This window comes from Perkinsus marinus (genome assembly GCF_000006405.1).
Source record: "Perkinsus marinus ATCC 50983 genomic scaffold scf_1104296967108, whole genome shotgun sequence".
Taxonomy (NCBI): Eukaryota; Perkinsozoa; order Perkinsida; family Perkinsidae; genus Perkinsus; species Perkinsus marinus.
The window spans coordinates 72,951-84,868 of record NW_003203663.1 but is presented as its reverse complement, the minus strand read 5'-3'; the positions used below and the strand labels follow the sequence as shown (position 1 = coordinate 84,868).

The 11,918-nt window shown below is 47.0% G+C and overlaps 3 protein-coding genes across 3 annotated transcripts; 2 read left to right on the top strand and 1 right to left on the bottom strand.

The window, feature by feature from the left end:
• Positions 1 to 2,791: 2,791 nt before the first annotated feature.
• Positions 2,792 to 2,962, top strand: Pmar_PMAR000252 (hypothetical protein; the record flags this gene model as incomplete). The annotated part of the gene is made up of 1 exon (XM_002768798.1): positions 2,792 to 2,962. A coding segment is annotated over one exon (171 nt), but the record flags the coding sequence as incomplete, so codon positions are not given.
• A 1,062-nt stretch (positions 2,963 to 4,024) lies between these two features.
• On the top strand, positions 4,025 to 4,975 carry Pmar_PMAR000251 (hypothetical protein; the record flags this gene model as incomplete). The annotated part of the gene is made up of 7 exons (XM_002768797.1): positions 4,025 to 4,075; positions 4,128 to 4,223; positions 4,274 to 4,363; positions 4,495 to 4,572; positions 4,619 to 4,667; positions 4,708 to 4,781; positions 4,832 to 4,975. The coding sequence occupies 7 exons, from the start codon at positions 4,025 to 4,027 to the stop codon at positions 4,973 to 4,975; spliced, it is 582 nt and encodes a 193-aa protein (XP_002768843.1).
• A 1,069-nt stretch (positions 4,976 to 6,044) lies between these two features.
• Pmar_PMAR000250 (Neutral alpha-glucosidase AB precursor, putative) lies at positions 6,045 to 10,582 on the bottom strand (the record flags this gene model as incomplete). The annotated part of the gene is made up of 27 exons (XM_002768796.1): positions 6,045 to 6,102; positions 6,165 to 6,264; positions 6,319 to 6,413; positions 6,461 to 6,526; positions 6,573 to 6,674; positions 6,724 to 6,978; positions 7,029 to 7,154; positions 7,207 to 7,296; positions 7,341 to 7,445; positions 7,494 to 7,586; positions 7,638 to 7,745; positions 7,797 to 7,858; positions 7,925 to 8,006; positions 8,059 to 8,196; positions 8,444 to 8,560; positions 8,606 to 8,703; positions 8,756 to 8,845; positions 8,895 to 8,971; positions 9,092 to 9,182; positions 9,227 to 9,314; positions 9,361 to 9,487; positions 9,543 to 9,658; positions 9,823 to 9,920; positions 9,968 to 10,030; positions 10,085 to 10,166; positions 10,214 to 10,290; positions 10,343 to 10,582. The coding sequence occupies 27 exons, from the start codon at positions 10,580 to 10,582 to the stop codon at positions 6,045 to 6,047; spliced, it is 2,844 nt and encodes a 947-aa protein (XP_002768842.1).
• Positions 10,583 to 11,918: the final 1,336 nt, after the last annotated feature.

The window sequence follows — 11,918 nt, the reverse complement described above, 5'->3', positions numbered from 1 at the left end:
AATTCGAAAGTGTTTTCCAGCAAGGCGCCCTTTTTTGCTCTTTTTTTGCCGCATTGTATATTACTCCGGAATGTTTTACACTCTGGCACTTTTGCCCACGTGTGCTTCGCCCGCACATTTTCGTTATTCTGGCAAGTTGTGCTCATTTGCTGTTTAATATGTTTCGCATTGTAATTATATAATCTGGCACCTTTTAAGGTTTGCTCTTGTGTGATGTTCCTGTATGAAATATACAAATTGGCAGTTGCCGGTATGTGACAACGCTGCGCTACTTTTATGTTTCGGCTATTTGCTCTCTTGTAACTTACGCCCTGCGGGAATATGTACTAGCGTTTTGCTCATTCGTTCAGACTCCGTCTCTGTTAGCGTTATTAGCAAACTTGCCCTTTTGCATTATTCGTACAAGTAATATACAATCGAGCAAACATAGTTATGGGATAGCATTTCTCGTTCGATTACGGTATTGCGTCTTATATCCATTTTGGTGCATGTTCATGCCCTGTGCACTTACTAAGTATCTATCAGAGGTGTCACACCTCGTGTCTCACTTCAAGTGAGTCACTTAGTATCGGGTCAAAGCGTGATAGCACTCTAGTGAGATATATCATTCACTCCGAAGACAGCGCGAGTTATGGTCAATGCTGAATACCAAACACATGATTTCTCTTGCACGTCGCGATTGAATCAGATGAGATAACAGTTAAATTGAGTCCCATCTTCGAGTATCCTCTCTCTTTTTGCGTCGTATCAGTTGTGTCTCATGGTTCACTACGATTGTACGTATTGACGACTCAACAATACCCAGAAGTTAAACCCTCAAGTAGGCATTACGTAAGTATTACGGGCAACTTTGACATTCTGCACGATAAACATTTGCTCATGGGCAGTGGCACTCATCGGAGCGTCTTCGTGAGCTATTGTTTTGGACTTCGCAGAGGTGTCGAAGAATTGTACAGGGGAAACGCAACACGGACTAAATTACTGATTATGAACTCTACAGCCCCCCCGCACGCAATATTCACTCCCGGGCACCACTAGAGAGCCTTCATAGGGATACTATTAAGGGTTACAAGAGAAGCATATTGAGAAACGTCCAATTTTTCTCTACCAATCACCGAGACAGCTACTTGTAGCAACTACAACAGCTGGGCACCACTGAGGTGCCTACCTTACTGCGAGTGCGTGCATGGTCGCTAGTCTCCAGTGATGGGAGAAACTACTTCGATTCCTCACGCTCGTCCTCTTTCGACCGCTTGTGCTGCAATTCTTTCGCCGCGTGGCTCTCATACTCCTCCACCAATAAAATAGCATTGTTGTTAGGCGAGTACTTTCGCACTATCTCCTCACATCTGGTACCTCGGAAGAACTTGTTCAGCGCCGGGTAGATGCGAAGTGCTAACTTAGCACTGTTAAGCCAGCCTGCCTCTTTCCTCGATAATTTCGATGTTCGCGAGGGGCATCTTTCTCCAGTGACCAGTATTTGCTCAGACTACCGAAGAGCATATCGGTTCGCATGCAACAGGCCACGTAGGGATCAGGATGCGTGTATGAAAGCCACGACATCTCGCATGGGCACCACTGGGGTGCCTGCAATACAGCACTGCATTGCAGATGAGTGATCCATGTTGATCCAAATAAGTGATCTCGGATCACTCAGTACGAGTGATTCCGCCCACTTACAATAATCCATCCATCATTCTCCCTGTGCTGCAACTATACTTATCTATATCGACAGAACCACAGAACTTTGCTAAAGAGTCACCACTCAGAGAGTTCGAAACTATAATGCAATTCTCAACACAATCACCAACAACCCACCAAGGTTCGACTCTCGCGTGCAAATTTCAATTTCTTCTTCCGATTGTAGAACAGCAAAAATTTGCTCCATTGTGGGGTTGCCCATTCGTGAAGCGGCAAATTGCTCCTCTGAAAAGTAGCAATTTGCTCAATAGCAGAAGGGGCAATTTATTGGTTTGCCCCTTTTTTGAGCAATATTGCTCAATTTTGGTACATAGTAGCACTTCACATAGCAGCAACTTTTATACATTGTAGCAAATTTCTGAAATATAAACAAGCAAACGATATTCATTCGAGCAGTTTCTGTTATACAAAACGGCAAATTTGCGTATTTGTAAAGTGAATTTTGCTACTTTGCTCCTTTGTATATCAGCCATAGCGTTTTTACACACTAGCACAACAGCAAAAGCCGCAGAAAATATACATTCCAGCTAATTGGCACTTTTTTGCTATTCGCTCCTTTGCTATTTTGTATATGAGCCTCTTCGTGCCCTTTCGCATTTTTCGTCATACTTGAGCTTGCGTGCTAGTTGATTAATGTATTTCTCTCGGTCCCTCGGTGACTAGCTCGCGAGTCAGGTTTTCTCCTTTTTACATTCCTAGCAACCTCGACTTGTATCCCGCGTGGCTCCAAGAGATGCTTCAGTTCCCACGAGTCGCCCTTGCCTTCCTCTGGGTGGCCCTTCCAATGATAAGTATTGCGGCCTCGCTCACTGTAGGAGGGATTTGTGAAGGTAATCAGGGACCAGGGTAATTCGATGCTCACTCTAAGTGATTTTAGTCTCATCGTGCAGTCCGGCTGGGCTGTTCGTAGGAGTAATTCTGGGCTGGTGTGGACTAGCATCGATACTATCCTTGGGGCCTTTTGTTGTACTCTATAAACGGCAGACGATTCTTCGGGATGACCCGGAGATTCTCCTCGATGGTGCTGATCCTGCCAAGGTCGTAGTCAAGTACTTCGACACGCTATCAAGTGCCGAAGTCAACGCCTCAGAGACCTGCGCGATTTGTCTCGAAAATCTGGACGCGACTGAAGCTGTGAGTCGGTCTAAAAAATGTGGTCATTGCTACCATCAAGGATGCATAGAGGATTTGATTCAATACAGTGCTCGTAAGTCCCCATACGGGCTCCTGCACGGTACGACTTGTCCACTATGTCGTCGCCGTTTGATTTGATACCGTTGGACCTGTGTATACCGTAGTAGTATTAGTCCTCCTTTGGGTTGTGAGAGCTCTAGGCTTTCACAGTAGCTTGTATTGTCGGTACGTTACGCCGGATTTGTCCATGTATCTCCTATTATCATTACTTTATGTCAAGTCGGGTTCACTCCGGGTATCAACAGTACTATTGCATCTTCTCGAGGAGATCGACTAGTGATAGTATGCGATAAGATTTGTTATTATCGGAGTTTTTCATGCAATACTCGGCGGTAGAGGATATCTTCTATCAGCTGTTGTAGTTGAAGCATTTCCCCACTTTTTTATCCCGTCTTGATATTGATTTGCCACGACCATCCACAGTATTGCGTTCTTAACAGGGATATGCTAGTGGTGGAGTTACTTTATGGTTCATCGGAGTTTCACCCGTTTTACGTGAAGTGACGTAAAACTCGGTGAAAAACTCGATATTAGTCGTGAAATATGTTTTTCACGGAGTTTTTCATATCACGGGAAAAACTATGGAAAATCCTCATCGACTCACCTGCATCATCACCAACTTTGAGAACCAAGCTGATAGCTCTGTCACTAGGTCGTCCAGGAGTGTTGGTGTAGTTGCTAGGAGATTCAAAGCACTAGGATAAGATGAGGTCTCAGATTGCCCTTTAGTATTTTTGTTTTTCATGTTTCTTCTGGTAAGGGTTTGTTCTTGACCTTGCTTTGTCATCGGTTACTTCCCTGGAAGTAGCGTTCGAGTATCAGGTTCGAGTATCTCCATTTTCTAGTTTTATCAATCATTTGTTGCGTTTAGTATAGCCGTTGACTTGTGGTTGGATTGCAGGGAATTCTCGATGGTGCGCACTGCCGATGTCGAGGAGTTCCTCCTACCGCTTTTGTTGTGTTTTCAGTCGCAGTCGGTGTTGGTTCTGGTAGCAACGCCTCGTATCATGAGGACCTCTATTTAGTGGCATGGTTCTGGAAGAGGGAAACTTATCGTTAGACCACAATATAGCAGTCGAGTTCGGTGGATATTTAACGTCGTTGTAGGGCCTTCTAGGGAAAGTACCCCATGTCTTTGTCTGCCTTCATCACCGACAATCGCCTGGCATCACCGCGTCAGGTGGGCTAGTCTGGCCCACCACTTCGGTCTACTCCGTGTGCATCTTTTATAGGGCATTTTGTCCTTGAAAGCTACCCGTCTACGCAGACAGGAGGACGCCGCTCTACGAGCGCGACAGAAGGAGTTCTTCTCCTGTGATGCTAATGAGGTACTGATTCTTGATAATCTCTGCCTTGATTCGGTACTGCTATTGGCTAGGTGGCGTCCGGCATCATTGACGCCTTTGCCAGTGCATACAAGTCGGTGGCTAAGGAGTTCTCGGCTGCTACCAAAAATATGCAACCTCAAGTGAGTGTAGGGTCTTCGATTCTCACGGCCAGTGAATTATGCGTTATAATAAGAATTTCATGAACGTCATTACGAACAAGTTGGTGATAACTTGATTTGAAAATTTTATAAACCTTCATAATTGCTTTCAGCCGAGCAATACGACTCTGAACAAGCTGAAATCAAGAACTGAGGAGTCCTCTAGTCTACTAGCAGATGTCGTGGTGAATGTGAGTCCTCGGCTCTCCTAGCGCTGAGCCATCTCTGCTTCCTCAGGCATTGATGTACGTGGGGGAAGATAGTATCATCAACCAAGTTGAGGCTGGTAAGGTCCGAATGTGCGGTGCCCTCGAGCACAATTTCAGATCCTGCTAGAGAGTTGGAGGAGTTGAAGGCGTTGGAGGAGCGCTATGGACAGATGCTCGAGGAAACAGCTAAGGTGAGATAAGACGGCAGCTTTTGGATGAGGGGAATTTCCGTACATGTCAGGCCGAGCTGAATTGCCGTAAGAAGAAAGAACGGGCGGAGAAATTACGGAAGTGCATCGAGATGGAGCGCATCGTGGTTGAGAAGCTTGAGCAAATTGAAGAGAGGATGGACTCATTGCAACAGCACCAGCAAGAGACCAATTAACATGAGCATTTCTCACGAGTAATTGAGTTGTATTGTCCTCAAGAACGAACGCCCATTTTTGATGTGCCCTGCATATCGTCCCCTTCTAGCGAGGACAGATCAAATACAACTCCTATGTCCCCCTCATCTAGCGACAGCAGGTTAATTGCGTAGTCTGGAGAGATTGAGTACGGGTAGAGAAATCTTGAAGAGTGCAGTGGCCTCCCCGAGATTGGTACTGTAGTTCGGCAGTGTCTGTTTTGTCATTGGTATGGATGTTTTCTCTCCCGTGTATGGTCAAGCTGGAAGAACTGCTGGGGTGAGTTTATCGACTCGTCGGGGCTGATGTCATGCCTAGGATATCACATACCGTGATGGAACGTAGCTCACTAACATCAGTTTCGAACTTTGGCATCTGAGTTCAGGATTACGGGCTTCTTGCGCCTCAAATACTCATCGGCTTCGTTGGAAGTTTGGGGAAATATAGTGAGGAGAATATAATAGGGTTGAACCTAGCTCGTCACTAACGGGGTAAACTCAACGTTCCATGTACAGTGTTGCGTTCCCAAGTCGAGAGTGCTCCGATGGTAAACCGAGGTATGTGAAACACGGTGTGTGCCGTACACCCTGCGTTGGATCATGGAGGTTTCGGTTACTCCGAAAGCAATTCATGATTAGCGACTAGGTCACTGCTCACGATGCGATTTCCCTTGGAATGAGAGAGAACCCTTATTTCTCGAAGGACACCAGCTGAAGACTATCGACCTCATGTCATTATTCGGATCGATGCCGCCAATTGTGCTTATGAGTTATCACTATTACTCCTGGTACTGTGACATGAGTGAGTATAAGCCCTGTCCATTTAAAGGACAAATGCCCGGTAATAAGTTTTTGTAAAGGAATCTAATTTCAGTCGATGAAGTGGCTATAAAACCAGATGTTGCCTACACTATATTCAATCCATGTGGTTTTAACTGCGCAATACATCACATGACGAATTGAAACGAATCAGCGGGTTCTAAACCAGATACTCTGTGCCGGGTCTCAACTCAGCGGAGCTGCTGCGCAGCGGAAACTCGTAGTGATCTCATCATTCCACAAGTATATCTATGGCACCTTGCGAGGGGAGACGGGCCTCAGTTTCCAAACTGAAACAAAATACTAACTACAGCGTTATTCAGCATGAAAGAACGAGGAATGCACTGCTCACATGTTGCCCTCGATCCGAAACGACATCTCATCGTACTTGACTGTCATTGGTGGATTGATTTCAACCGTAACAGGATCAACTTTAGTAGAATTGACGAGCCCTGGTGGAAACGTCGTCATTCATACCCGATTCCGTAAAACAATGCATCACCAACCTTGTGGAGAACTGACAAGTTTGATCCTATCGATTATAAGCGGGAAATCCCCCGTGCCAGATTCCCTGTAGATGGTGATGTTGGGGCGGTTGAATCTAACAAACACCTCATCACGTGAACAATCACAGCAGAGGAATCCTACCGTATCTTGTACAGAGCATACTGGCCGCTTGACGTGCTGTTGTAGCTCGATCCATCATCAAGGTATCTAGTGAATAATGATCATGTTACTATGTACAAGGACTACTGCTTACACATAGCCCTCTGCTCCATGTGATTCGGGGTCTTCATTGATCCACATAGTGAGTGGGTCAACTTCCGAGCCCTTAGTTGAATCCCGAACACGGGCTTTCCGTCTGAAACACAAGTACGATGCTTACAGCGACTAGCAGAAGGAAGCCTTACGGTATGATACTTCCGGCACGGTAGAATCTGGGTATCTTGTCTAGAGTGACAGCCACTGTTTGCAACGACCCACCGCTGATGATCTGAATGAGCAATAGTGACTCAGAGTTTGCTGGAGTTACAGATACCTTGTGATCATCATCGTACCACTGAGTGCCAGCAGGGAGATAGACTTTCACTTCCGACACACCTTCCTCAGTGACTCCACGTACCAATATATCAGTACCAAGAATCGCCTGTTGCAACGTGTCACCTCTCACATGATGCCTCAGGAACTCACCTCCTGATTCAAGGCTTGGTCGTACTCGTCGTTGTTGGAGTCGAAAGTGTTGGCATCATGCATATAGTCGAACCACAGGGGTCTTAACATAGGCTCGCCGGACATAGAGTAGCACGCGAACAGAGTGTACCAGAAAGGTAGCAACTGATATCTACGAAGGAGCACCCCTAAGTTCGACTTCGACGAGAAGGAGTGCCACTTACCTATCCCGAACGGCGTCACGGAATCTCTTTAAAGTGCGGTCATCGTAGAGCCATGGATCTCGGGGAGGCGATACGATATCAGAATGGAGTCTAAGGGGGGACGATCAGACAAGACACTGGCCCACATAATGCACCTGTAGAATACACTCGTTGCAGCTGCTAGCTGATTCCATCTCGTAAGAAGCTCGGCAGAGGGGAGGCCAGTGAAACCACCCACATCAGATCCCGTAAAGGAGTATCTTGGAGATTATATGAAGGTGTGGTATGATGGAATAATAATTATCTACCCTCCAGGTGCTGAAAGCGTCATGAACATTGGAAGAACGGCCTGTAAGTTGTCCCACTGTGACAGGCTGTCGCCGTTCCACATAGGGCCGAACCTGGGGGCAAGAAACATCATACCACGCTCGGGTCATCTCTGCATTAGTCACCTGTGACTTCCCACATAGAAGCTCCTTGTGAGTACAAATGGACGTTTGCCTGGACGACGATACTTCAGATGACCCTCGAAAGTCGCCATACGAAAGTAATGACCATAACTGTGATGTCAGGCAGGAGATCACTTTACATGCTCATCATTGCTTGCTTACGCGTTGTGAACGTCACGATGTTCTACTTCACCCGCGTGCACGAGATCACGGTTCATCGTCATCTGAAATTGGGCAAACCGATGTGGAGGGAACTGCTAGGGCTGTTACACGATGCTGCTGACTCTCACCTCCATATCCTGGAACACTGACGGTTCGTTCATATCATTCCAAGTGTAGAAATACTCATTCACGCCATCTGGCTCGAATAACCTGGGTGATTGATAGAACCAATGATGGTAAACCATCATAACAGTCTGCCTACTTTGCCCACCACTGCCGTACTCTAGGGCTGGTAAAATCTGGCCAGGCGCTGACGCCAGGCCAGCAAAGACCCTTGAAAACCTCGCCTGTGTAAGAACCACACTTTAACTGAAATTGGAATTTGCGAAGGAAACACTTCCTGATCGAAGAATGCTCACCTCATTTTCTGACTTTTCATCTTCTGCACCACGCAAAGGACCTAAAGCTGTACTTCAGTGAATTGTGCAGCGGACACGACTCACTTGGGAGATCATCAGCTCGACCGTTGCAGGTGTCGAGGTTGCAGAAATACCGCTCCTTAACGAAGACATCTTTACAGTAACCATCAAGGTATATAGGGTAACTGAGGGAGTCGTCAGGACACGTTGATATCATGCTGAGAATACCTCCGAGTCGCCTTCAAATGCGGATCCACGATGGTAACCATTTCCTTCCCGAGGGAGTTGACTCTTTGTACCATCTTCAAAGGGTCAGGGAACAGAGTCTGATTCCATGTGAAGTACCTGTGATATGAGTTTGAACGAAGATTCCGACTTGAACATACCTACTGCTTGCCGTTCGTGTGCTCTATGTCGAGCCAAAAGACATCAACTGGAATGTGAAGGTCAGTGTAGTTGTCTACGATATCGAGAATATCTCGCTGACTCTGACCAGCACGAGATACCATACAAGAGCTGACCATCGTCGTTGATACCCACCTCATAGCTGTAGTGAGAACGATGGAAGCCCAGGCTGAAGTATGGTGGCAACGGTGCATATCCGACCACGTCATGGTACGATTTCATAGCCTAAAAAGCATCCCTTGTTTCGTCAACGAGTTTTGTCTTACCGTAGTACTGATATAGCTGTCCGCTGAGGGAACAAGAAGACGTCTATTACGCCCGATTCAGAGAGGAACCAGGAATGAATCGAATCTGAATAAGACAGACCATCCCAACTGATTCTCTGTAACCGCACACGTTAAAAGTTCACGACTACTACGAAGATATATGTTCACAGTGAAAATTCAATTCAATAGCCGACGGTTGCCTCACTGTCTTCATTCCTCTCCAAGGCAATGTAGGTGTCCGAAGGGTTGACCCACAACATAGAGGACCGGACAGGGGCCTCTGATTCATTAAGAACCTAACAAGGAAGTGTGGCCGCTGACAAGACATGAACGAACACACTTGTAAGGCAGTCAGGGTGGGAACAGTGCCGTAGAGAGCTGACGTGCCCGAGTCAACCGAGTATGCTGCATAGCCGAGGTTGAAAAATCTACGCGAATAGACGTAAAATGATATAAGGCGAGAGCATATCTAACCGGTAGAGTTTGTTATCGTCATCCCCATCTATCTTCAACTTCAAGCGTCGAGTCCCTTTCTCGGGCAGACCATACAGTGCTGGGACTCTGCCGTGGAAAGTTATGTCCAGCGCCACTGACGACGGGCCTGGAAGAGAGCAACGAATCTACCACGACGAGGCGAGGAGAGCGAGGAGGCTAACCATGAGGCTTGTAGTCTGTGAGTTCTCTGTATTCTTCTGCCCAAGTTCCGGGATGCTCTTGTGGAGTACATGCAGGATCAAGGTATAGATCTTGCGATTGCTTGATCGCAAAAGGACTGAGGGAAAGATTATCTCGTCTCTGCGTGGGGTGACCAAGATGGTCTCCCAAATCTGCACTGTTGCATATAGAGTCGCTAAGGAGTCTACGAGCCACAACGATCAGCGTATGAATCAATAAACGTGGATAATTACGAGCCGCGTTCTGAAAATCTCAACTCACCATATGTCCCCATAATGTTCACGAGCACTCTCGACCACGAACAGCTGCTTCTCGTTGATCGTCTGCACCACCCTACCATCCACCATAAGGGAGATAACCTGTCGTTAGAATCAGCTCAGAAAGGCAAAGCCGAAGAGCAACGTACCACTGTATCATGATCCACTTGTACTAGAGTTGAGTCACCAAGATCGAAGGTAGACTGTCGTGCCTATCGTAAAAGCCACGAGAATCTTCCAACACTGGGGACAGTGCACTCCCTTACCTGTTTGTCGTAGCTGTATCTCACGCTGCCATGTGGTTGTAGCTCAGAATCCTGGATAACATCCCCACTAGGGATCCGATACCTACTACAATGCTCGACCTCAGAGAAGAACGAATCCGATAAAGCTACCTTTTCCTCCCATTTCCCACCAGCTTCTGGTTTTCGTCCACGATGAAACGGACAGTGTTGTCGGAGTAAAAGTGTAGCTGAAAAGGCATTGTCAAAGTCAGTTACATGACAGAGGTCAACGGCTCTCACCTCCGCCGCAAGAATGGGCTCATCAAGCTTCTCGATCTTGGCGCTCCGCACAGGCACTCTGTACACTCCTGTGCGAGCGGCTTGCAGTTCACCGTCTGGAATCTGAGTGGACAGTGATTTTCCCGACACTTCATCTCTTCGTTGAACATGGATGCATGCAGCTGACCCCCCGTACGTAGTATATTCTTCTGTTATCAATAGGGAGGTGGGCCCAGTCTCGAAACCTGTTGCAGAAGCCATTTTCGCTGCATGTCCTGTGAGTGTTCACCAAGTCTTGGGCGAACACATCAACTATCGGCAGAATCAGCAGAGAGAACCCAAGGAAGCGCATTGTGACAAATTGAAAAATTGTGAGATGTCAACTATGGAAGGCGGAGAGCTATTTGTGTGCAAACCAAAATGCTCCGTAAACTCCGGGAGTGAGAAGAACTAGCTTCTAGATACCTTATTGCAAGGAAGCTAAGCGTAGTGTCGCAGAATCGTCCAGTTGACAGAAATGATCGAGCGGCTCGTATCACGCGCTTTCTTGGAAGTAGTGCTTCGTGGGTCCCACTCTGGAACGGTGCGGGGCACAGGTGATCGGCAACGATCCAGATTGATGACACGCGTCTACGATACAAGCGCAAGATACATCACTGACGCGTATTTCGTCTTCAATTTGTTTCGCGGTACCCCAGGGGGGATATTGGCTGATTAGGGCTTTGGTCGAAAGCTATGCATGTCTGCGTATTGCGTAGAGCATACAGCTCTACAAGATTCAGTACTTACCACATATCGTCTTGAAAAATGTGAAAAGAGTCGTCGCTTTGGACGTACTTTGAGTCAAAACACATAGCACACAAGCCTAATCAGACGGCTGTCCCCATTTGCAGACGGCCGACTGTAGACTCCGAACTGTGGGAGACAGTATGCCACTTCGTCAAGGAAGATGAGATCTAAGGAACCTCTACTAGAGATTCTCTAGCGTTCACGGAACGCTGCTACTTGTGTTCATGTTTCGAAGCAGACTACTTGTGTCCGAACTGTATCTGCGCATCCAGCTGTGAATGCCTACGCGACGTAGGCATAGCCCTACCAACTTGTATGGATGGGCAGAATTACGTTACCGACCGTTACGGCGCACTGGATACAATGGATAAAACGAGGATTGAGCATTCAAGTCACCCCAACCTCTTCCATGTGAATGCCCGGCTAGGCAGTTTCGGGCCAGTCAGGGAGTAAGACGGACGGAATTGAAAGGGAGATGAGTGGTCAACGCGAAACTAAATGTTAACTCTCTCAGCGGTTTGGTCGAATCCCAGCCACCGGATATGAGTTTAGCAACTATTTGAGCTACGGTGGAGCACCTTACAGCGAATGTTTCCGCCACAATTCCGAGAAGCCCTTGCCGTAACCGCAAACTTACGTTACGCACACCGTAACGTAAACCGCGAAAATGCGTAACGTTGCATATTAGTATTAGTTATCACGAACATCCCCAGGCTGCGCTTCAGCCACGCCGGCAGTTATAGTCATCGTACCATATGATGACTTCAACTGCTAAAAGATTCATATGTAATCGATCGCGCTGTAGGTC